The 25058-nt window shown below is 48.2% G+C and overlaps 2 protein-coding genes across 9 annotated transcripts in view; one reads left to right on the top strand and one right to left on the bottom strand.

The window, feature by feature from the left end:
- The window catches only part of SP110 (SP110 nuclear body protein), a 46709-nt gene extending 38082 nt beyond the window's left edge, over positions 1-8627 (top strand). For 3 of the 8 annotated variants that reach the window (XM_081242957.1, XM_081242955.1, XM_081242953.1), the window contains 5 exons: positions 5003-5118; positions 5757-5865; positions 6157-6228; positions 6822-6962; positions 8058-8627. In XM_081242957.1, the coding sequence (XP_081099083.1) occupies positions 5003-5118; positions 5757-5865; positions 6157-6228; positions 6822-6962; positions 8058-8171 (552 nt within the window). In that variant the 3' untranslated portion in view covers positions 8172-8627. Of the gene's footprint in view, positions 1-4410; positions 4669-5002; positions 5119-5756; positions 5866-6156; positions 6229-6821; positions 6963-8057 lie in introns of those variants that run through there. The other 5 variants (XM_081242958.1, XM_081242954.1, XM_081242960.1 and 2 more) reach the window with 3 other exon arrangements.
- A 12369-nt stretch (positions 8628-20996) lies between these two features.
- On the bottom strand, positions 20997-21895 carry GPR148 (G protein-coupled receptor 148; the record flags this gene model as incomplete). Its single annotated transcript, XM_081242766.1, is given in 3 exon segments — positions 20997-21645; positions 21647-21793; positions 21795-21895. Coding segments are annotated over 3 exon segments (894 nt in total). The 5' UTR covers positions 21893-21895.
- Between the last annotated feature and the right edge of the window lie 3163 nt (positions 21896-25058).

Here is a 25058-nt window from a genome sequence, read left to right as displayed (position 1 = left end):
AAGCGTGTGTTTTAGGAAAAGATCTGTATATTTGGATGATTACCAACAAAAGACATCAGAAATACAGTGCCCTACTTTGGAAAGTAGATAGGGTATTGAAATAGACAAGAACAGTATAAGAAAGAATAAGAAGGTCATCGTTGATTGAACTCCAAGTATTCCTCAATTCAGCATGCTCATTACTGGTAGCACCAGAATGGAATAATGTGTTTGAACTGAGCTTTGTCTCTGCACAGCCTCCCTCCAGGAGAAAATGTCAGTCATCCATTGGCTGTACCCGCTGCTCCTCCCCAGCTGTCTTTACTTCCGTAAACACAACTTCCAGTCCCGAGTCCCATTCATGAGCTTCCCGTTAGATACGAACCTCCAGCAGAGGCAGTGGTGCCTCTCCCATCTTGCCCTGGAGGTTAGCCAGACACTTGGCTGGATTCATTCAAAGTTTATAAGGCAATGGTCCCCCAAAGCTGTTTATTGTATGAACCATCTTTTCCATGCTGATTTGAAATATCTTGGTATGTTTAGGGAGGCTCCTTGTAATGGCAAAAAAATAGGGAAGAATACGGATGTCCATCAGTATTGTAAAATAAACTGATACATCAACAGAATAATACTTTTTAAAAATGGATGGTTTGCAGGTATAGACCCATCCTTCAGTCAGTGGAAAACCACCCCAGGGTTTTAAGGTCAAGAAAGCTTCAGGAAGCTTAAACTGGAAAGAGCATGTATGGAAGAAGCCCAATTTTGCTTATGTGAATATGTAAGGCTATGACTAAAAAAATATCTGAAAGAATCAGTTATTCTGGGATGGGATTACAGGGTACATCTGACTTCCATATTATATATTTATGTACAGGTGGAATTTTTATAACGATCCTTAATTACTTTTGTAACCAGAAACAAAATAAAGATATTTAAAATCCAGATCATTAATGGCCCCAATATTATAGTTCCTTCTTACTCATAATGCTACAAGTCAGCAAATGATAGCCAGGGGCACACTTGACCTGACCATTCAGTCCCCCATCAGGAGCCACACTGAGATAAAGAAAACAAAGTTTAGTTCTAATCATGAATGGACCAGCACAGGCCTTTCCCCCAGCAATGTTTTCCAGCATGTCACTGTCACTCTGCAGTATACCCAGTCTCCACTGGTGTCTAGCTCTGTTTATGTGTACCAGCAAGAGATCTGATGCTAATACTATAAACATGTGGGGGTTTGGGGGGGTTTTTTCTTGTGTTTTTTTTGCGGTACGCGGGCCTCTCACTGTTGTGGCCTCTCCCGTTGCAGAGCACAGGTTCCGGACGCGCAGGCTCAGCGGCCATGGCTCACGGACCCAGCCGCTCCGCGGCATGTGGGATCCTTCCGGTCCAGGGCACGAACCCACGTCCCCTGCATCGGCAGGCGTACTCTCAACCACTGCACCACCAGGGAAGCCCCTAAACATGTGTTTTGTGGCTGCCCTGCAGGGTGCTGCTCCCTTGACCCAAGGCAAAATGGGCAGCTCAGGGCCTGTGAGAGCCTCTACTTCCGGAAGGGCCCAGTATGCAGCCAAAAGTTGCTACCCTAATGGCATGTAGTGTGGGACTGATAGTTTTTGCTTTTGTTTTTTGGGGGGTTTTTTTTGGACAAATTCTAGAGCCTTTTGTTGAGGAGTTCCCATTCAAAGTGGGCTGATTTGCAAATAAAAGCTTAAATGGGTACAAGTAAAATCTGTGAATGAGGACTATGTTACCTTCAGAACTCAAAAGGGGTAAAAATGGGGGCTTCCCTGGTGGCGCAGTGGTTGAGAGTCCTCCTGCCGATGCAGGGGACACGGGTTCGTGTCCCGGTCCGGGAAGATCCCACATGCCGTGGAGCAGCTGGGCCCGTGAGCCATGGCCACTGAGCCTGCACGTCCGAAGCCTGTGCTCCACAACGGGAGAAGCCACAGCAGTGAGAGGCCCGTGTACCGCAAAAAAATAAAAACAAGAAAAAAGGGGGTAAAAATGTTGGGCAGTTGTTGTGGGATTGAGTATTCAGAGGGTCGATTACTGTTTCTTGACAGTGTCAGGAATAGAGCAGCCCTCAACTGACCAAACAAAGCCCAGAAATTTGCTGAGCTGGTAGGGCCTTGTACTGCGTGTGGGGTGATGACCCTTCCCCTTTCCTGAGTTCCTTTCTGAGTAGTTGTATATTCTGAATGAGTATGTCAAAGGAGAAGGATGTCATCAGTGTTGTGTCATACCTGTGCTCCCCGGGGAAGTCGGATGCAGTCACAATTTTGCCTGCAGAGACTGTGTGTGATGGCAAAGCTGTAGAGGTACCCCATGGTAGCCAGGTGAAGGTGTGTTGTATCCCTGCAAAGGTGGAGGCCAGCTGCAGCTGAGATGCTATTGAAATAAGCACTGAACCGAACATATTAGCCAAATCTGTGACAGTGAAGCATTTACCACTTGCTAAGTGGATGGCATCAGTAATTGCAATAATATTGGATACAGGGACCTTAATGAGTGGGGCTTCTTTGTGAGTAACTGTATGCCACTAAATTTAAACAAGGTACCCACTATCCTCTTAGGGTATTTACCAAACATATAACAGAGGACAAACTGGTATACCTTACCTTAACCATCAAAACTGTTGCCTTACCAAAATGCCCCAAGGTCATAACACTCATTGCCCTAAAATATCCTGTAGTGGACATTGATGCTCTGATCCAACAAATAATAAAGTAAAATAAAATTAAATCTTTGACACAATCAGCTTTATAACATGGACCTTCCTCTCTGTTAAAATAGTTAATAGAACTCAGTATAAATTAAAACAAGGCCTTCGAGGATAGAAACTTATAATACAAGATCTATATGTTTAGAGCAAGCGTGATGATCTCTACTTTTTCTCCATTTAACTGCCCAATTTGGCCTGTTCTTAAACTTGCAAAGAGTGAATGGTGCCGCATGGTGGATGCCTGGAACCTCAGTGCCGTGGCCCAGCAGCCAGCCACACAGCTCAAAGCGGAAGCCAGCGGGGAGCAGAACCAGTTAGCGATCCATAGCAAGAGAAGAAAGACCCCTGGGGCGGGGGTGGGTGGTCACCCAGACTCCTGCTCGCTAACCCAAGTGGGTTCAGATAGTGACACCAGTGATGCAACACATGTACCAAGAGAGAATGAAAGATTTATTACCCACATACAGAGCCTTTCTGGGAAGAGGCAAGGTGAGCCACCCAAGCTGATCTGAAAATGGCTTGAGCTAAGAGAGGGTGTAGCCCAACGTTTTATTATGGTGGGGCAAGGTGAAGACTCCCTTGCTGGGATGGGGTCTGTCTGGCTTGAACTTCTCACTGTGGTCAAGGGAGGGAGATCGTGAGCTTTCCCATCACCTTGCCCAGATGTGCCAAGAGGGGAAGTTGGGCTTGAAGCCATCAACAGTCAAACATGAAAACCGGAGTCAAACTCTTTATTACAGAATGTGATTCTGGGGTTGTATGTCCTTGGTCTACCATTTCTTTATCATATCATGTGTGCTGGAAACTTTCACTCCAGAGTATGGCAAGGGTGGTGGGGGTAAGGAGTGGCAATGGTGCTCAAGGCTCTGGACCCAACCGGGGTCTCAACCAGGAGGAGTGGGCCGGTCTGGGCTATCTGGGAACTGGCATCTGTACTCTGGACCAGGGCAGGCCACATGTCCAGTCAGAGGCAAGAATGGCCATAGAGTGTCAACCCCGAGAACAGAGAAAGGCAGACTGACAAGTTCAGGATGGGAAGGCCAGAAAGATGCCCTGACATTCAGGGTCGGGGGGTCCTCCTTATGAGGCCCTGGGGCCTAGTAAGTGGAGGGGGTGAGCAGGAAGCCTCCCCAGTTAAGAGAGGTGGGGGCTTCCCTGGTGGCGCAGTGGTTGAGAGTCTGCCTGCCGATGCAGGGGACACGGGTTCGTGCCCCAGTCAGGGAAGATCCCACATGCCACGGAGCGGCTGGGCCCGTGAGCCGTGGCCGCTGAGTCTGCGCGTCCGGAGCCTGTGCTCCGCAACGGGAGAGGCCCCAACAGTGAGAGGCCCGCGTACCACAAAAAAAAAAAAAAAAAAAAAAAAAAGGTGAACAGAGTCCCAAATCAAGATTTTTCACTCTGGCTGAGTGGCTAGTTTTGCGAATGGACACAACATGTCCATCCCTTATGCCCTTGCCCAGGTCCTCATATTTGTATTATGGACGGTTGAGGGTAGTGGCAGGGTTTCTCTCCTTGGGAGAGAAACCGGGGTTCCTGCCTGCGAATATTTATCCAGCCGTAAAGACCGTGTTCCTCACATAAATCACTTGTAGAATTTACTACATTTTAAAGCCATGAGAAAGACCCCGATGGTTCCTCAGGCCCCCAAAAGAACACATTTACACAGCAACTCTCTGTCTTTGTATATCTTTCTTTCTGTGTGTCAGCATAACATCAGAGACTGTTCTCTGAGTTGCCAACACGTTTGCCTGGCACGGCGCACAGCGGATGAGAACAGCTCTGACCCAGGCACGGGCAGCCTTGGGGCCAGCCTAACTCAGGTACTAACTTACTTTGACTGCAGAGAAAAAGCATTCCTCCTTTCCGAGGCTCGTCAGATGAGACAGTTACCCAAAGCTGTGTTTTCTCCAATTTCGTGTACCAACAAACCCTCCCCGGGATCCTGTTAAAAGGCACATTTCGATTCCGTAGGTCTGCGATTCTAACCAGCTTCCAGATAATGCTGACGCCGCTGGGCCTCAGACCACACTTGGCGTAGTAAGGACTTAAGTGACCTTCCAGCCCCTTCCAGCTCTGACACTCTGTGGTTCACGCGGCGCTGTGGCAGCCCTTGCCGCCTGCTCTCCCACGATTGCGAGGCCGGGCTTGTCCTCGGTCTGCGGGCGTTCCCAGTGCGCGCCCCGCTGGGTCAGGCCGAACCGTCTGGTGGGACACGAACGCCGTGTTCCGGATTCCCGCAGTGTCGGTGTCCGCGGTTCCTTCGGACCCCAGCGGTGCCCGCATTGTCTCCCTTTCTAGCAGGAAGACTCCAGGGCATGTGAGGTATGCTGTAGAGGGCGGCTGCTGCTCTGCTGTGACACTTGTCCAAGGGCCTTTCATGAGGACCGCCACATCCCACCTGCGCAGGCCGAGAGGTTAGTGAGACGCAGCCCCGCCTCGTGCGCGTACACGTCGCCCAGCCTCTGCCTCTGGTCTCTCCTCTCCACGTGGAAGAGCAGCACCTGCGAGCATCCTGGGCTCGGGTGGCCCAGCGCAGCCCAGCGGGGCCACAGCCTGTGTTCCCTCTGGTATCAGTGTCTGAGTCCGTGGCTGAGCCACCCTGACGGGCACTGCCTCTGGGAGATGGCCTTTCCTAGTTTTGGAACCCAGACTCCAGTCCAAGGAGGGTAAGGGACGAAAAACACCAGTTGTCTCTGTTCTGTGTGTATCCAGAAAAGGCAGGAAACGTGGCCTGCTTCTCCCATCTCCCCAGGGTCTCGACAGGCTGATGGAGCCTGGGTCCCCCAGGGGCTTAAGACCCAGTTGCCAATACTTGGGCCTGGTGGGCAGGGCTCCCTGTTCTCCCAGCAGCTCTGAGGGGCGAAGGAGAGCCCACCACTCACCCTGACACCACCTGACACCACACTGACCCCTTTGTCGCTGCCTTGATGGGAGACTCCCCTTTGGGAGGTGTCCCCTTCATCCCCGGCCGTGCCCATCAGCCATTCCTGAAAGGAAAACAGTGACTGTTTCCAGGGACCTTGCCCTTGCTCACTTATGTCCGGCCCCTCAGGAGCCCGTGGAGTTGCACCTTCTGCAGGATGAAGGAGTCTTCTGGAAGCCAGCAGTGTCTCGGGGAATCTGGGGTCCTGGCAAGGCAGATGCAGCCCGAGGAGCAGTTGGTGAGTCGGATGGGAACCCCAAACCTACCCCTTTCCCCTCAAAGAGGCAAAGGGTCCAGGGAAGAGCACCCAAAGGAAGCCTTCAGTGTCTCACTTCAGAGGATAGAGCTTCAGTGCCCAAACATGGAGGACTAACAGAATTCAACCCCCACCCCCCCATCATGGTGCACTGGCAAACGGGCTCGGAAGTCCGCTGTGTTTGGCTGCCCCTGTTTGTGGTACCTGGGCAAAGGCTTGGCTTCACTTTCTCCAAATAACATTTCCCTTTAAATCCCTCTTCGCACTTTACAGAAATGTGAGTTTCTCCTCTTGAAAGCCTACTGTCATCCACAAAGCTCTTTCTTTACGGAGACCCCATGTAATGTAAGTCCTATTAGATGTTTCTCAACTTCTGGGCATCTCTCTGATGTTAAACTCATTCTGGAAACGTGGAGTGTGCGTCCTGCAGGTACCTCTGTTTGCAGAGAACAGAAGGTTTAGCTGCAGACTCTGGAGTGGCGCTGCCAGAGTTGAATGGGGTTCAAACTCGACCCCATTGCATACCAGCTCTGGGACACAGACGAGTTGCTTCTCCTGCCCTGTATCTCAGTTTCTCCTTCTCTTCTGTGGGAATGTCTTTCTTAGAGAGAGCATAACGTGGAGGGTACAGACTCAGGAGACTTGAACTGTGGGTTCAATGTAGCTCTACCAGTTTTTAGCTGTGAAATCTTGGGTAGGTTACTTAACTTCTCCATCCCTTGGTTTCTCACCAATAAAACAGGGATAATTATAGTACCAGTCTCTTAGGGTTGTTGTGGAGATCCTGTGTTAATATAGTGGCAAAGCTTAGAACAATGCCTGGCACATGGATGTTGGATGTTATTATCAGTATTACCCTGGAAATAAAGACTCGTGTTGGATCCATTTCAGCGATGATAGCTATGCTAACATCACCTCTTTGATGGCTTTGCCCCTAGATTCGAGATTATGGTGAGCCCTTTAGGGAAGCCATGTGGTTGGACCTGGTTAAGGAAAGGCTGGCTGAGAAAGTGTACACAGTGGCCTGGTTTCTACGGGACATGCGCCTGATATTTCGCAACCATAAAACATTTTACAAGGTAAAGGGCACGTCCTGCCTCCGTTTCACATGCTTTCTACCTTCCCCTCATTTCTGGCGCAGCAGAGCTTTGCAAGAATCTTACCCAGTCTTGTCCCGGGGAGAGCTCAACAGGACAAGGATTGTAGAAGGAAACTGCCTCCAAAGCCCAGAGGCGGAGAGGAGGATGTCAAAAAGAGCAGCAAGCAGGACAGGGAAGGATCCTTGTAAACGGTACCTGAAAAAAAAAATCCATCCTCAGTTTCAGAAAGATATGCTACTCCCTCGGAGTAGTCAATTTCATCCTGCCTCCTTGTTTAAACTAGGGGGAAGGCAGTTTATGCTTACATGGTCCTTCATGCCTCAGAAACACAGAAATAAATGAATGAATGAATTTAAATGAAATAAATTAAACATTCAGGATGCTCATGCTTGGATTTTTACTCTTGAATTTCCCAGTGGACTCAAACATCCGGATTTGCCTTCAGCTGGCGTTGGCTCCATCCTTCGTTAGTAGGGAGGGTCAACGAGTTGAGCTACCTTGCAATCCAAGGCATTCTTAACTTTAGTTTATTGAGTTTTCCCTGATGTTTACTCTCACTTATACAGGTATTTCTCAGGACATATCTAGGGTAGATTCTCATCTCCACCCAGCCTCCTTCCTCTCCTGCATGCCACAAGTTGGCATGTTCATGAGCCACAGACTGTAAACTGGTGTCCATCCATGGAGCTGGAGGGGAAAGAGTCAACCCAGGGAGCCCCTTGATGCCTGGCACAGTCTTAGCCTTGGAGAACAAAAGGGTCAACCTTTCTTCAAAGAGTGGGCTTTCAAGAAAAGCTTTATCTTTCTCTGTTTGGCACCAAACTCAGCCTTTGCAGGGGTCAAAATTGGCTCATCGGTCCAGATCGCCTGTCAGGTCTAAGTTAACAACCAGGCAGAGTCTCATGCATTTGAACATTTGAGGGCAGGCAGCATCTTCCCACCTATTCTGCCCGACGGCGGGGGAAACACAGCATTTGGGAAAGGGAGGACAGGGCTCCTAAAAAAGCACGAGTGATTTGCTGGTCCTAATCCTTTGTCCTTAGACCTCTGTGTGTTTGCTTTTTTCTCTTTCAGGACTCCGACTTTGGTCAGGTAGGACTGGATTTAGAGGCAGAATTTGAAAAGGACCTCAAAGAAGTGTTTATTTTTCATGAAGCCAATGAGAACGGCTTCCAGGTTCCTCCTTGATCCTGTTCTGGACGAACTAAGGCATCCCAACTTCAGGATCCAGATGATGTGGCCCTGGCCATCCTTAGATTGCCAACGAGTCTGGAATGTTATTGGTTGCTTGTTGAGTCAAATCCAGACCCTTCAGAGCATTGTCGCACCCTTCACCGCCTTTTATTGTTTCTTTTTATATTTCACACCTCCAAAAAATTAAATATTTGCTTAATACTATTAAATACCCCATCACAGTTCATATTCTCCCCATTGTCTCATAAATCTTTTTACAATTGTTGTTTGAATTGGGATCCAAACAGCTTCCACACACTGAATTTGGCTAATCTATCTCTTAAGGCTCTTTTAATCTGTAAATTCCCCACTGCCTTTTTTCCTTTCTGTCTACTCTTTGGATAACCTGGGGTCTTTGTCCTATAACATTTTTCATATTCTGGATTTTTCTACACCCCCTTAGTGGCATGTTTTTCTCTCCCTGGCATTTTTTGTAAAGTAGAAGTTAGATCTAGAGGCTTGCTTAGATTCAGGTTTGGGTGGGCGGGGGGTGGAGGGGTATTTCGATTTGGCTTTTTAGTAAAGAGACTTCACAGGGGTATCCGTGTATTCGTTTGTAATGTTAAGATCATCCAGCAGGTTCAGGTGCTACCAGCCTTACCCATCTGTTATACATCACCCTTTCCCCTAATGATTTTAGCAGCCACTGATGCTCATTGCCTAAACACATTTCACTAGGGTTTGCAAAATGATGACTTTTTTTGGCCGTGTTGGGTCTTCGTTGCTGTGCGTGGGTTTTCTCTAGTTGCTGCGAGCGGGGGTTACTCTTCGTTGCGGTGTGCGGGATTCTCATTGTGGTGGCTTCTCTTGTTGCGGAGCATGGGTTCTAGGTGTGTGGGCTCAGTAGTTGCGGCACGCAGCCACTAGAGTGCGTGGGCTTCAGTAGTTGCGGCTCATGGGCTCAGTAGCTGTGGCTCGCAGGCTCTAGGGTGCAGGCTCAGTAGTTGTGGCATACGGACTTAGTTGTTCCACGGCATGTGGGATCTTCCTGGACCAGGGATCGAACCCATGTCCCCTGCATTGGCAGGTGGATTCTTAACCACTGCGCCACCAGGGAAGTCCCCAAAATGATGATATTTAGATTCTGTTGTTCATTCTGTATTTATTTGTCAGAATTCTTCTGCAAAGAGCTTCCCTTCAATGATATTTGGTTAGCTTGAAATACAGTTTCTATAGGAAATGCAAGATAAATGATGAATCTTCATTTAAAGTGTTCAGATTAATGAATTGTTTTCCTAATATCCTCTAAAGATAGGCAAGGAGGTCTTTTCCTTTAACGTATCTTGAGCTCGTGGATTTAAATATATTTAATATGCTCTAGACCACTGCAGTTAATATCTTTATTGCTGCTCAAATTGCTTATCTTCAGGGAGTGAGAATTTCTTCAAGTTGGTTCCTGAGTTGTTTTGAAATGACCCCAGCACTCTTTAATAGTGTATTAGCTACCTATTGCTGTGTAACAAATGACCCCAAAGTTTAGTGGCTTCAAGGAACAATCATTTTGTGGCTCACTATTCTGTGGGTCAGGAATTCAGGCAGTCCTCCTTGTGGATGCCTTATCTTTGCTCCACATCGTATTGATTAAGCCCTTTCATGCTGCACAGTGTCAGCTCTGCCACATACCATCGGTCTAAGCAAATCACTGGGCCAAATTCAAAAGGAGGGGAAATAGGCTGTACCTCTTAATGAGATGAATGTCAAAGTCACATTACAAAGGGGAAGTTCCACTTTTATATTTTTCTAAGAAGTCATCTACGGCATTTATTGTTTATAGTTGGTCTTATTTCTATCATTTTATTCTTTCTCTTTTGAATATGTTCGTATTTTTTGTCTACGTTTTCTTTGTTTTCATCTTCTTTTCTGGAAAGCTTTGTAACAGTAATTCTTCTATTTACCTGCAAGTTTTCCAAATGTATTTTTAATTTATTCTTCAAATGTCATAGCCAAAAATAAAATATTTTAATGTGCTACATATTAAGCCAAGGTGTGTCACTTTTATACCCACCAGCTCCCTAATTCTGGTCTATCCACTGTATAATAATATGGATATTCATTATCATTATTAATTTTTCTGTCTTTTCCTCTACATTAATTATTTTAATTTTATTCAATTATTTATGTCATTATTTTGCTATTTTTATATTATATATAAGTTATAATCATGTCAAATATCATATAACATAATTCAAAAGTAAAAATTAAAAATTTGTGTTATGATAATCCATATTCATGAGAACAATATTAATGTTTTCTGTTCTTACTATTTAAGTTTCCCCACTGGTCTTTTCTTGCCATGATATCTCCATACTTCCTTTTTTGATCCATCTTTCTGTTGACTGAAGTATATCTTTAAGTAATTTTAAAAGAAGAGTACATGGTTGGTGTGTTTTCTGAGTCTTTGCATATCTCAGAATGTCTTCTGTTGTTTTCATTAACTAACAACATATTGCACTACAATATATAGTTTATCACAACTTCTCATCTTCAAAATTGACTTAGACTTTGTTCCACTGTCTTTGAGCATTTTGTTCTACAACTCTAATGTCTGAATTCAGTCAGAATTCTGTTTCTTTGCTAGTGTGTGAAAACGTATGAAATTCCCCCTTTATCTTTGTAATTATATGTTTAATTATTTTTGACAGAATAGAATTCAGTGTAATATTCTTACCACTGATATTGCCTGGACACTGAGCCTTTTCAAGATACATATCTGGTTCTGTTTTCAGCTCCATTAAATCTTTCTGATCCATTTGTTCTGGGCTTACTTTCAAGAATATCCTTTATCCATGCTCTGTCCTCCCTATTTATCATTCTAAAAAGGAGAAGATATTTCAGAAAGCACTCTTCCTCTTAGGCCATTAGTATGAGACTTAAATATACTAACTTAAAACAATTGCAATTCTATGGTCAATATTTTAAACCTAACAATCTTTTAGCATTTTAATAGTGCTAATTGCGGGCTTCCCTGGTGGTGCAGTGGTTAAGAATCTGCCTGCCAATGCGGGGGACACGGGTTCGAGCATGCTGTGGAGGAACTAAGCCCGTGCACCACAACTACCGAAGCCCATGTGCTCTAGGGCCTGCATACTTCAACTACTGGGCCCGCGTGCTGCAGCTACTGAAGCCTGAGCGCCTAGAGCCAGTGGTCCGCAAGAAGAGAAGCCACCACTGTGAGAAGCCCGCACACCACAATGAAGGGTAGTCCACGCACCGCAGTGAAGAGTAGCCCCTGCCCTCCACAACTAGAGAAAGCCCGGACACAGCAATGAAGGCCCAACGCAGCCAAAATTTTTAATTAATTAATTAATTAATTAAATAAAATTTGATCCCCCTTACTCTTGTTCTAAAAAAAAAGAAAAAGGGCTTCCCTGGTGGCGCAGTGGTTGAGAGTCCACCTGACGATGCGGGAGACACGGGTTCGTGCCCCGGTCTGGGAAGATCCCACATGCCGCGGAGCGGCTGGGCCTGTGAGCCATGGCCGCTGAGCATGCGCGTCCGGAGCCTGTGCTCCACAACAGGAGAGGCCACAACAGTGAGAGGCCCGTGTACCGCAAAAAAAAAAAGAAAAGCACAAACACTATTCACTTTGCCACTGTGGAGTGACACTTGAGATAATGAAATCCAAGGAAGCCATTGTCTTACACACTTTTCCCTGGTTCAGGGATCTGTTGCATCTCAGGAGCCATCTAGAAAAGGGAGTGCCACTCAGGCCCTCCCAGACTGGACTCCTCGGGCCACGTGCCAACGGCCATCCTAGCCGGATAAAACCAGAGCTAGGACACATTGGCACTGGAGACACCTCGCCCCACGAGCAGCCACTGGCATCTGATTATGTACAGAGGGGTTGAGCGGAGATGCCACAGGAACTCTCTCCTCCATCACCCAGATGTCACACGGAGGCCAATTTTCCAGAAGGCAGCACGGGGCCTCAAGCAAGAACTCAGTGGTGAGGACAGTGACCCAGACCTGGACACAGGGCTTGAGGATCAGCCGAAAGGAGTGGCTGCATGTCCAGAATGTCAGCTGATACCAGAACTCACCTGTCCCGCCGCCCTGGGACAGTGTCCGTTTAATGTGGAGTGACTGTTTGACATGCCAAATGCTGTAGCATCTAGGGGGTGGGATGAGGCAGAAACATCCTTATTTCAGAAGGGCAACAGTGAGGTCCTCCTGGCTCCACAGCCCTGGGGCAGAGGCATAGCAACCAGGCACCGCGGTTGCATTGTTCAGATCCAGGGCTGCAACTGTGCCCAGCTGTCGAGGTGCGGAGGGAGGGGCTGCCTCAGCTGGCCCTATGAATAGGTTCTGGACTGATTCATGGGCCATGAAAGTGCCCTGGGGAGCAGGGGAGCCCAGTCTCTCCGCCCTCAAGCAGGTGGGTTCTGGCGGCCAGTGAAAGGGTTCAGGTTCATGGGCACATGTTAGTACTTACTGGAAGTAAGAGATGCCAGAGATGCTCCGGCACATCCTGAGGGTAGCAGTATTCCAGTGTAAGAAGCACATCCTCTTAAAAAGTAAGACAGAGGATAGGTCCTCACATGAAGCAGGCGGGCCACCCCTCGTCACCTACAAGTGCCAATGCAGCCTAAATTTTCCCAGACGCAGCCAAAGGGCAGATCTAGCTATTTCTGTATCTGCACCGTGACCCTGTTTTTTTTTGCGTAGCCGGTGCCTGATATCAACACCATCTCAGTTTCCAGTTGCTCAAAGCAGTTTTCCCTGGACCCTCTAGCCCTGGTTCTGAGCTCTTTGGAGAATTCGGACAGAGCAGAACGCAGAGAGGTTTTCCTACTCCCGCTCGGTACCCAGCAGGCTCTCTGGACTTCTGCAGGTGATGGTACAAGGCTGCCCGACCACCAGAGGGCAGTGTGAACCCTCTCCAGAGGCGCTAGGTAGTAAAGCTCCTGAAGGAACTAGGAACTAGAAGAAGTAGTGAGGGCTTTTAAGGGGGCAGAGGTGCTCTGAGAGGCTCTGTCATTGAGCATCCAGTAGCAGGAAAGCCAACCAAGGACGTGTGCCAGGTCGTCCTCAGATTAGGTGAGCTAAGAATAGCCAGCTGGACTGTCATGGTTAGGCACACGCTTGGGCCTCTGACATTTAAGTGGAGATTTCCTTACGGTGACAAGAGGACCCTTCTGTCCTTTACCACAAGCTTCCAACCTCACAGCTAGCAAAATGTAACAACGGAGGTGTGATAAGCGACGTGGCTGGAGAGACGGCCGTGCAGTCTAGTTTTTCATTTAAACGGGTTGGGGTCTGGTGGTAGGCCCACCCTGAAGACGGCCAGTGGCATCCTCAGACTTGGATTCTAGAAGCTCTCATTTTTAAGAATGTCCCATGAGACCTGCTCTCCAGGAGGCTGAAAGGTGGGGATCTGGTGAGGAAGCTGCACCAGTAAAGCGGTCTTTGGTCCCAATAAAGTAAATTTGACCAGATGGTGTTTGAAGAGGGGTCCCCTGAGATGGCTGCCCATCTGACTGTTTCCCGTTGAAAGGGTCCATGGACCACCGCTTCAGAATCACCAGGGAGCTTGTGAGGATGCAGATTCCGAGGTCCCTGGTCCTGGAGGAGAATGTCTGTCATTGAGCACCAGGAAGTAGTGTTTTCAACAAGTTTTCTAAGTGACCCTTTTCTGCCCCAATTGAGTTTGGTGTCCATTTTCCTAAGATAAGACTGGTCTTTATCTTTTGACAAAGGAACAAATCTAACCAACGTATCCATGGTGCCAGCAGTAGTGGTGGAACGTGCAACTTAATAGCGAGAGCTGGCTCAGCGCTCTGTTAGTGGTTTGGTTGATTTTGTGGTTATTTTGTTTAACTTTAATGTTTTGTAGTTTACTTAAGCATTTATTTCAGTATAATTGGTTTTCAGAATTAGTAAGAAGAGAAGAATGAAGCCATTTGCAGAAGAAACAACTAAACCAGGAAGAGAAAGCAGCTGAGAGTAAGGGGGAAGGGAGGACTAGAAGAAAAGGCAGCCCAGTGGCCAGACTGGGGGAGGGGGAGGGGCAGGAGCACAGGAGAGAGGAAAAAAAGATCATTCATGAGCAGCTGTCAACAGGACTTCAGAAAGGTGGATCTTTATGATGTTTTACTGTGGGTCAATCTCAAGAGACTTGAGATGTTTACATTCATTCTGGGGCTTTTTTGGGATGTTGGGCTGGTATCATACTTGCATGTGAAATCACCCTGAGGTGGCCACCCAGCAACCCCGTTATCTGTGAGCTACAGGCAGTTATGAAAAACAATGGAATTCAGAATATTGACAGCCCCAGGGGTAGAAATGTTTTACTGCAGTGGCTGCACAGGGAAGCAAGAAGTAAAGTCAGGAGGGGCCCAGAGCCAAGGACCAGAGGCCCCAAGGAGGCACTGAAGCAGCAACATCTTGACAGAAGCACTGGTGACACCCACCCTCTAGGGACCACGTGAGGAGGGGAGACAGGAGCTGTGGGTTGCACCTAGTATAACCACCTCTTCAGTGCTTCAGAGGATCAAGTTCCACTGTCTGGGCTTCTCAGGGGGTGAAGTGGGGATGGGAGAGAAGGAACACTGCAGCAGGAGAGGGGAGTGGGAGGTGATGTATGGGGGGGGCGGGTCTACTCTAGGCTTCAGCTTCTGTCCTAAAATACCTGAAATCAAAGCACACCTTACCCTGAAGAACTCATTTCCTTCTGACACCCACTCCTGACCCCCAGGCAAGATTCATAGTTCTGTCGAACTGGCAGGGTCCTTCTACTTAACTTTCTTCTCTTTACGGAACTCATTTCTTGAGAACTAGTAAGCCTGGCTTGGGCTTTATTCTGCTAAGAACAACACTGCCTCCAGTGCTGGAGTATGTCAAGTTTCCTTCACTGACAGATAATGGAGGCTGCCCAGCCCCAAATTAATCATCCCAGTTTCTCAGAAGGGAGGAAGCATCATCCCATCCACCCATGTATGCAAAGTGCCTGGCACGCAGTGGCAGCTCAATAAAGCTAAGTCATTGCCATCCTGGAGATCACCCAGAGCTCCTTGCCCTTGACCTGTGTGTCCCAGGGCCTCCCCCACCACCCTGCCCATCAGTGGCCCATGGAGCTGAGGTCCCATCATGCTTTGGCCCAGGCACAGCACGAGTGACCAGCTTCTGTCATGCTGGCCAGAATCCACAACCCCCGCTGAGCTCAGGCAGGGGCACCTCCAAAGAGAACAGGGACCCCAGCCCAGGGGACTAGGGACTGAGGGAAGCTGCAAGGGTGGAATTCCTGAGATTGGCTGCCTCTTGTTCTTCGTTTTCCTTTAAACCTTTTTTTAAAGGGGCGAAAGGGGAAGTTTTTCTCAGAGACATTCACAGCCAGGCATCATCCCTGCTGGCTTCCAACCCCATCCCTCCCCCAACTCCCCCGGGGTGGAAATTCCTGATCTATCCCGAGGTCCAGCCCCGGTGACATTCCAGACCAGAAGCCAGAAGACGGCCAACAGCCACAGCCCCAAAGAGCTGGCCCCTGATTTGCTGGCTCTGCCTTTAAGTGACACTCACGGAGAGCGGCCCACACGTCCCCCCACTCGCTGGAAGCCACCATTGCCTGTGTGTGCAGTAGCCTTCCTTGTCTCCCTGCTTCTACACTGCCTGACCCCAATCCCAAAACCTTTTCCCAGGCAGCAGCCAGTCTGCTCTTACCTACTCCGCCTGCAGGGTGAAAGCCCCAGGGTCCTCACGGGGCGGGGGGGGGGGGGCCCTCCTCTCATCTTCTCCCCTTGGTGGGCTTTCCCCTTCTCACTCCTCCTCCAGCCCCCTCACTGTGCCTGGAGCACCAGGCCACCCCTGCTCAAGGCCTTTGCACCAGCACGTCCCTGTGTCTAGAAGACTCCTCCGCCTGGAATTGTCCGCGGTTCACTCTCCCATCCTTAAGGTTTTTGCTCAAATGTCACCTTTTGGGGAGGCCAACCTTGCAAGCCTTGCATCTCTCTGCCACTCCCTCTCACCTGTGGCTTGCTTTGCATAGGGCCCCTTTGATCATGTTCCAGCACTCCATGTTGTCTGTTTATTGTGTTCGGTGTCTGTCTCTTGCCACTATAATGTAAGTTCCTCAAGGACAATATTCTGTCTATTTTGTTTGCCAGTATATCCCTCTCGAGCTCTTAGGCATTTCATCAATATGTGTTAAATGGATGCCTCTGTCCTCCCAGTTAGTCTGAGCCAGCTGGCCTGTGGGGTCCGCAGCTTCTCTGAGCAGCATCCTGCCTTCCTGTGCTCCCCGCCATTTATTAGTGACGGTCTCACTCCCCGGCACCCAGGCAAACCCCCAGGTCGTAAGCTGGGCTTCTCCACCGCTTCTGCCCCAGAACCCCTTCTGCCTGTACCCGTCTTGTCTGGGCCCAGTTCCCTCCCTGCCCAGAGCCTTGCTTCACTCGGATGGATCCATCTCCCCCTGTCCTGCCATGGGTTCCCGCTGGGCTCTGGGCGGCTATGGGAGCCTGTGCTACTTCTCCCTGTCCTTGCTGATACCTGAGCTCCGGCTGAGAGGTATTCCCAATCTTAGAGAAAACCAGAGGCTAGCAGTGCCTAGTGAAGGGAAAACAGAATTTATTCAGAAATTATTGCATTAGGGGGAAAGAGACCTCAGTATAGAGCGGAGCTCAAGTCTGAATCTAACAAGAACAAGTTGCAGATGGGGGTGGGCGGTGGGGAACCTTCCCTGGTGGCCAGAGGGTAAGACTCCGCACTTCCAGTGTGGGGGGCCCAGGTTCGATCCCTGCTCGGTGAACTAGATCCCACATGCATGCCACAACCAAGAAGCCTGCATGCTGCAACTAAGAAGTCCGCATGCCACAACTAAAAAAAAAGAAAGAAAAAAGATCCCACATGCTGCAATTAAGACCCAGCGCAGCCAAAATAAGTAATAAATGAATGAATAAAAAAAAAGAACAAGTGGGGATTTATAGCGGAGGAGCAGGTCGGGGGTTCCGTGGATGGAAAATTACTAATAGGAAACAACAATGGTCAGGGGGTGGAGAGTGGATTCTGGTTAAGCAGAACAGGATTCTTGCTGAAGGCAAGCAGGGTGATCAGATACCAGAAATGGGGGATGAAGGATTTGGCCAGCTGTCGAGGGTGATCACATATCAAGGGTGATCACATCGCAATGATGGCGGATTCTCTCTAAATTGACTCAGCAGGATTCTCACTGAACCTGAGCAACACAGGCCCACCCAGGATGGATACTGAAGTCCAAGGTCAAAGCCTAGTTGAGAAGAAGGCTTAGAGGAGCCTGACTAAGGTTTGGTCAATGGGAGGGCCTTCATCCCCACCTTGGGGAGCAGAACCCTTTGCTGGCACCACTTACACCTACGTTACTTGATCTGGCTGCAGGGCCTGGTCCACCCCTACTGCCCTGCCTTGATTAACAGCCCAGACCAGTCAAGACAGGGCAAGAGCGGCCTGCAGGCGTGAGGACCTTGCTTCCACCCAGTCCTAGCTGTCCACTACCCACAGCCCCCAGATAACGCTGTGGGTGACGGGGTGGGACGGAGCAGAACCCGACTGCTGGGGAGCCAAATGCCAGCCCAGGGCAAGCCCGGGTGCCTCGAGAAACACTCAGTCACTGGGAGACTTGCCAGTTCTTCGTGGCCCCAGCTGAAATCCCAGGAGCCAACTCAGGTCCCCAGCCCCTGTGGCCACCTTCAGTTCTGATCCCAGCTTGGAGACAATTACCTCAGGCTGTTTAGCCCACAGATTTTGAGGAAGGCACAAGAGACTTTAAACTCAGTAAGCTTAGCTGCTGCAACTCTCATTTTTACTTAGGAAAGAAATGGATTAAGAATTCAAGACTCGGGCTTCCCTGGTGGCGCAGTGGTTGAGAGTCCGCCTGCCGATGCAGGGGACACGGGTTCGTGCCCCGGTCCGGGAAGATCCCACATGCCGCGGAGTGGCTGGGCCCGTGAGTCATGGCCGCTGAGCCTGCACGTCTGGAGCCTGTGCTCCGCAAAGGGAGAGGCCACAACAGTGAGAGGCCTGCGTACCGCAAAAAAAAAAAAAAAAAAAAAAAAGAAAGAAAGAATTCAAGACTCCTCATCTCATCTTTTGATCTTTCTCTGCCCTCTGATTCATTCCAAAGACGGGGCTGGTCTATGAGCCAAGCTGGATATTTTCACATTAGGTCCCACGTTCTTAATGGGTCTCTTCTGATAACGGCACCACTGAGAGAGCCACGTGGGGGGGCATGGCCTACAAATAGGCAGATTCCTAGGTTAAGTGGCATGTGCAGTGAGCTGCCTGAGGTTCCATGGTTTTAGCTTATTCCTTTCCTGTCTACCAGTCAGATCCCAATCCTGTCTGGGCCCTAACCCCACACCCTCTACCCCTGTATCGCATCTGTCTAGAATTGACCTGCTGTGTCCAGTCCTGCCTTCAATTTCTGACCTTTACCCCATCAGCCCAAGGATTACTTCCCCTCCTTAATATGCCTTCTTCTTAAATGTTCCCAAGGAAATGCCTACCCCACCCCAAAGAAACAAGAAGGAGGAACCAGGGGGGTCTTTTTACAGCTTCCTTCAAGATCAGAACTGTCAAGGACACCCGAGCCCACATGCCACGAATTCCACGGCCATCGGAAATGCTGAGTGTGTATAGAAGGTGAGGAGAGAAATGGGGTTCCATATGCTCCCACTCCTAAGATTCCCAGAGAAAAAAAATTTTCGTAAATGCCAAAAACTTGATAGGACTGTCCACGAAATCAGCTATGACAGTTATGAAACATAAGTCATGGTTCTGTTTGTTCTGAAACTTCTTGTTATATCCTCACATGAGGGGCCTAGGGACCTTGCTGGAGCCTCTTTTATAAGGCACTAATTCCATTGCTTAAGCTCCCCCCCCACTAATCTTATCACAGCAGGCATTAGTATTTCAACATTTGAATTGTAGGGGCTCACAAATATTCAGACAATAGCACTAGGTCATAAAAAGGATACCTTCACCTGGTGCACTCTCTCCTCTCTTGGATAGCTCAGTCTGGTAAAGGCCAGCCACCATGTCATGAGGACACACAATCAGCCCTTTGAGAGGTCCACACGTGGCCAAGTCCATGTGGACAGGAACCAGTGCACCAGCACCAACTTGCTGGCCATGTGAGTGGATCCTCCAGCCTCAATTAAGCCTTCAGGTGATTCCAGCCCCCAAACCTGCAAGTCTTCCAGCTGAGGCTCCAGACATCGATCGTAGGGCTGTGTCCTGTCTAAATCCTCCCTCACTCCCATGTCCTGTCTGAATTCCTGATCCACAGAAACTGTGAGTTGATAAATGATTATTGTTGTTTTAAGCCTCTAAGTTTTGGGGGTGGTTTGTTATGCAGCATTAGAGCTCTAATACACGTGGCTTCACTTAATCTCAAGAGGATGGGGAAATCTAAGGGTCCCACTGGCCTAGAGATGGGAGAAACCAGTTATAGGCAAGTATCCTGATCTTACTGGAAGAACTTATCAATGAGAAGTTTTCAGACAAAAACCAGGACTCACATTCCTTCCTTTGATGGTTCATAGATAGTTGTCATCTGAAAAATCAAGGGATTGTTCCTGTCCCAAGGTACCACCAGGAATAATATCCAAGTTCATAGATGTGCAGGCAATAACACATTAGAAATTTTTAAATGCCATTGCTGAAAAACATCCAGATTTCAGAAATATTAAAACACAAAAGAATAAGTATCTTGGAATTAATGGAAATGGCATATCACTGTGTTTTCAGTCACATGCTCTCTTATTTCTGCCTGTGTTGTGTTTATTTGCCTTTATCTGGGAGATCTGAAGTGGTAGGTTTGAAGATAAAAAGAGAACATGAGGACTTCCCTGGTGGCGCAGTGGTTGAGAGTCCGCCTGCCGATGCAGGGGTACACGGGTTTGTGCCCTGATCCAGGAAGATCCCACATGCTGCGGAGCGGCTGGGCCCATGAGCCATGGCCGCTGAGCCTGTGCGTCCGGAGCCTGTGTTCCGCAACGGGAGAGGCCACAACAGTGAGAGGCCCGCGTACCGTTAAAAAAAAAAAAAAGAACCCCAATTTTTAACTGAGAACATTGCTACCCTGCTACTCTCCCTTAAAGATAGGTCATAGCTACACGACTAAATTTTGGCCAGTTAGATATAAGAAAAAGTGTTTTGTAACTTCTAGAAAGTGTCTTTAGAAGGATGGTGCAGAGGCTTCTTTCCCCCTTCCTTCTTCCTGTTGGCTGGAGTGTGACTGTGATGACAGGAGCACTAACAGCCATCTTGGGTCATGAGGTAGTACACTACTCATTGCAGAGTAAAAGAAAATGAGCCTGTGGCCTACAGAGTTGCCATATAGGCCTGGATTGTGTACCTCCAGATTTCTTTTACATAAGAAAAAAAAATCAATCTCTACCTTTTTAAAGTCACTGTTATTTGCTGAGTTGTTATTACATTAGACAAACCCACCCCTAATTAATAAAGGGGAACAGCCAGACTTTTTCTTCTATCAGCCATGGACTCTTTCTCAGTTTCTAAAAACAAATGCATTCTCAAAAGCTGCCCAACTCCTGAAGCACAGTAAGGCATGCTGCCCAAAATGCTAATCTGGGTTTAGAATTAAAGACATAAAACGATTTCACTGAGGCCAATTCAGTGTACACAGTAGCAAAGTTTGTAAGCCAGATGGATAACTTTGATTTACTCATATTATTTTCAAAATCAAATCAAGGCATCAATATTAGGTTGAGTAAATAGCAAATCCTCATCGCTAGCTGACGGTCCATTAGGACAAGCGTTATTGATTCAAGATGGCTGAGTTTTTGTTTAAACTGGCCCTCTGCTGGTCACTGTGTGACCACACCACAGTTGACAGCACATCCAGTGGTATAATCTGCTTTGCAACTCTCTATTCCAGAGCCCATAGATCAGAGGGTTAAAACACTGGGCAAATGCAAAGACTCCAAAAAGCACCAGATTTAAAGCAAAGAAAAACACTCCACACATCTTTCCCAAACCTACGAATAACAAGGTTGATATTACATGTAAGCCCACCTGCACTAAATGAATAAGGACTGTTTTCCTTGCTTTGATATTTGACCTATTAAAATGGCCAGCCAGTTTCCCTTCTTTGAATATCAGAGAGTGACTTATAAGAATGATAGACAGAAGAAGGAAAAGGAAAACCATGCCAGTGGCTCTGGCAGGAATGCCATTCAGGACCACTGGGCAAAGGGGTTCAGATTTTAAAACAGCCCCCTGAGTAGAGCTAGTGCCCGCTATGAGGAATAAGCAAGCATTCTTCAGTATAATAATTATCCAAGTCCCAGCCAGAATCCTATACTTAACTGAATCTACAAAAGAGAGAGATTTCAAGGGCCAGCAAATTGCTAGGTGGGTGTTGACAGCCATCAAGCCCAGAGTGAAGAGAATCCCTTCTCCAACACTTCGCTGTGCCCCAAACACCACCCAGCATGGGGCTGTTGGCCAGGAGGGCCCACATCCCTTGGAAAACCACCCCCAGACCACGGGACGACATGCACAGCAGATGGTGGCAAAGGAGGATGTATCGGACCTCTTTTCTCAGTTTTGAATTCTGTGACACTATTGTGATAATGATGACATGTAGCAAAGGAGAAAGCCACCACATATACAAAAGCCTTCACTGTTGCTTCCAGCCTCAGCCAATCTGATGTGTTGCAGTGCTCGGAAGACAAGTTCATGATCTTTGGGGAAACTTGGATCCTGCAGGAGAAAAGAATGAGAAAGAATGAATCTGTGTTAAAGCTTCTTGTGTGGCTTTCTGACCCTCTGACCTTGTGTACAGTCTCAAGGAACAGATTGCACGTTTTTCGGTATAGATGATGACACCTTTAGAGAGTGTTGACATGGATCAAGGAAACTGGAGAAATCATCTGGAGTTCCCTCTTCACTTCAGGGGAGGGACATTGTGATATTAAGATTTATAATAAGAAATATATATATGGTCTTTGCTCCATTTCTGGCACAAAGAAGTGTGGAGCACAGGCTCCAAACGCGCAGGCTCAGTAGTTGTGGCTCACAGGCCTCCTCCTCCAAAACTCTTGGAACTTCCTAAGTGAGGAGAGTGACAACCGTCTTTTGTTATGTTAATGAGGTGACTTTTGGAAAGCCCCTCAGTCACCTAAGGATGGGGACTGGTTGTCAGGGGCCCCAGCCTTGTGATTAGATGGTTGGAACTTTCAGTTCCACCCCCCCTCCTTGAGCCTCCAGAGAGGGAAGAGGGGCTGGAGGTTGAATCAGTCATTAATGGCTAATGATTTAATCAGTCATGGCTGTGTAATGAAGCCTCCATAAAAACCCAAAGGACAAGGTTGGGAGAGCTTCCAGGTTGGTGAACACGTGGAGATTTAGGGGTAGTGGCTCGCCTGGAGAGGGCATGGAAGCTTCGTGGCCCCTCCCCATACCTTGCCCTATGCATTTCTGAGTTACATCCTTTTATAATAAACTGGGAACTTAGTAAGTAAAATGTTTCTATGAATTCTGTGAGCCCCTCTAGCAAATTAATCAAACCCAAAGAGGGTGCAGGTCAGAAACACAGATGACCACATGGACTTGCAGTTGGTGTCTGGTGTGGTGGTAGGGGGATAGTCTTGTAGGACTGAGCCCCTAACCTGTGGGATTTGACACTATCTCTAGACATATAGTATCAGAACTGAGTTGAATTGTAGGACACCCAGCTGGTGTTAGAGCATTGCTTTGGTTGTGGTGGGCGGACTCCCCCCCACCACAGAATTGGAGTCAGAACTTTAGACATATGCTCATATCGTTTAAAAGGATGGTTTGAAAGATATACTCTCAGTACTCAGCAAATTGCTCAAAAGCAGGTCAAAGTTTTACTCCTTAGGCATCCTTTTCTGTCTTTGATTGTGAGAACTTCTGCTCAATTCGGAGCACAAAGCACAACATTGTAAAAGTCAATTGATTAGCCATCAAACCCGTGTTAACACTTAATGCACACAAAGCTCTGAGGGAGAAGTTAGGGCCAAAGCTGTGAGGAATGGAGGGAACTCGTTGATGCAAAGACTTGAATTCATCTGGGTCCCTAAGACATGAAAGGGAGCCTAACAATAACAGCGGCAATCGAGGTTGACATTTACCAAGTACTTCCCAGAGATCAAAAACTGTGCTCAGAGCATACTCCTCACTAAGCCTGGAGTATGTTTTATTTTCCACCACGGGGTTTGTTACGCACTTTTCACAAATGGGGAACCTGAGACTTAGAGAGCATAAGTAATAGCCCACTCAAGGCCGTACGATTATTGCCCAGTGGGACCAGGATTTGGATTTAGGCGTGCAATTCCAGAGCGCACTCTCTCAACAACTGTGAGGAGGAAATGCAAGGCCAAATGGATGTGTTCTCCCAGCTCTTCTTTTTTTTTTTTTTTTTTGGCGGTACGCGGGCCTCTCCCTGTTGTGGCCTCTCCCATTGCGGAGCACAGGCTCCGGACGCGCAGGCTCAGTGGCCATGGCTCACGGGCATGTGGGATCTTCCCGGACCGGGGCACAAACCCGTGTCCCCTGCATCGGCAGGCGGACTCTCAACCACTGAGCCACCAGGGAAGCCCTCCCAGCTTTTCTTTAACCAGTATCATTTGTCCGACCAACTGGACCCCATTGGTAGGAAAATTGTTTCTGTTGTTAAGGAGCTGGAAGACGGCCAGCCCAGGAAGTTGCTGGGATCTCGGGATTGCTGAGGGACGGGGTCCACTGAAATGGTAAGACGCGCACAGGAGCCTGATAAAGCTTCTCAGGCACGCGCGGCAGGGAATGGCACACCGTGGCAGCCTGGGGAGACGCTGATTACACCATCATTGCTGTCTCTGGGCCAGTCTGCTGTAGAGGTACCAACTGTTGCCTCCCCGCCTGCAGTGCTCCCCAGGGGGTGGACCCCACCATCGCCTTGCTTCCTTGCTTCCTTACGACCTCCTCCTCCATCAAAGTTGCCTGGACTGGGAGAAGTCTGCCTCGTGGAAAATCGTTCTGCAGGCTGTGCTGCGTCCATCAGCATCTGTCTCTTAAAAACTCCAACTGTGGGGGCTTCCCTGGTGGCGCAGTGGTTGAGAACCTGCCTGCTAATGCAGGGGACATGGGTTCGAGCCCTGGTCTGGGAGGATCCCACATGCCGCAGAGCGGCTGGGCCTGTGAGCCACAACTACTGAGCCTGCGCGTTTGGAGCCTGTGCTCCACAACAAGAGAGGCCACGACAGTGAGAGGCCCGTGCATTGCGATGAAGAGTGGCCCCCGTTTGCCACAATTAGAGAAGGCCCTTGCACAGAAACGAAGACCCAACACAGCCAAAAATTTTAAAAAAATAAATTAATTAAAAGAAGGCTCAACATTAAAAAAAAAATCCAACTGTGGGATTCTCAGAGAATGTAGTCCCAGCATGATGGCATGTAATCGACCTGTCAGCCATGTCGGAATGTAAATGAGAGGAAGAAAGAGACAGAGAGTGGCTGGAGAGCAGCAAAGAGAAACAGGGACCACGGAAGCCCTTGCAAGACAGAGAGCAACCTGGGTTCTTGGACTTCTGATTCCACCAAGATGCCCTGCATTTTCTGTCCTTGGGTTCTAAAAATATCACACCCTCCTCTACTATTTGAGCTAGCTTAAATAGGTTTCTATTCCTTTATTCTGGCTTCTAGAGATGAAAGTATATAAAATGGACCCTGAAGAAGCACACTAAGTGCTACTGCTTTCCTAAAGGGCAAACCACAACGGAGGTACAACGATGCCACGCCCTGCGAATTGAAAATGCCGAAGCTCCTTATGAAATCCCTTGCTGAAGGCATAATTTTTTCCCTACATATCGTGTTGTCACCCTTTGTGGAGAATTTTCCCCGTTCT

The sequence above is a fragment of the Mesoplodon bidens genome (genome assembly GCF_964165515.1).
Source record: "Mesoplodon bidens genome assembly, chromosome: 8".
NCBI classification, from domain to species: domain Eukaryota; kingdom Metazoa; phylum Chordata; class Mammalia; order Artiodactyla; family Ziphiidae; genus Mesoplodon; species Mesoplodon bidens.
Note: the sequence above shows the minus strand (reverse complement) of the source record. Positions and strands in the feature narration are given on the sequence as shown.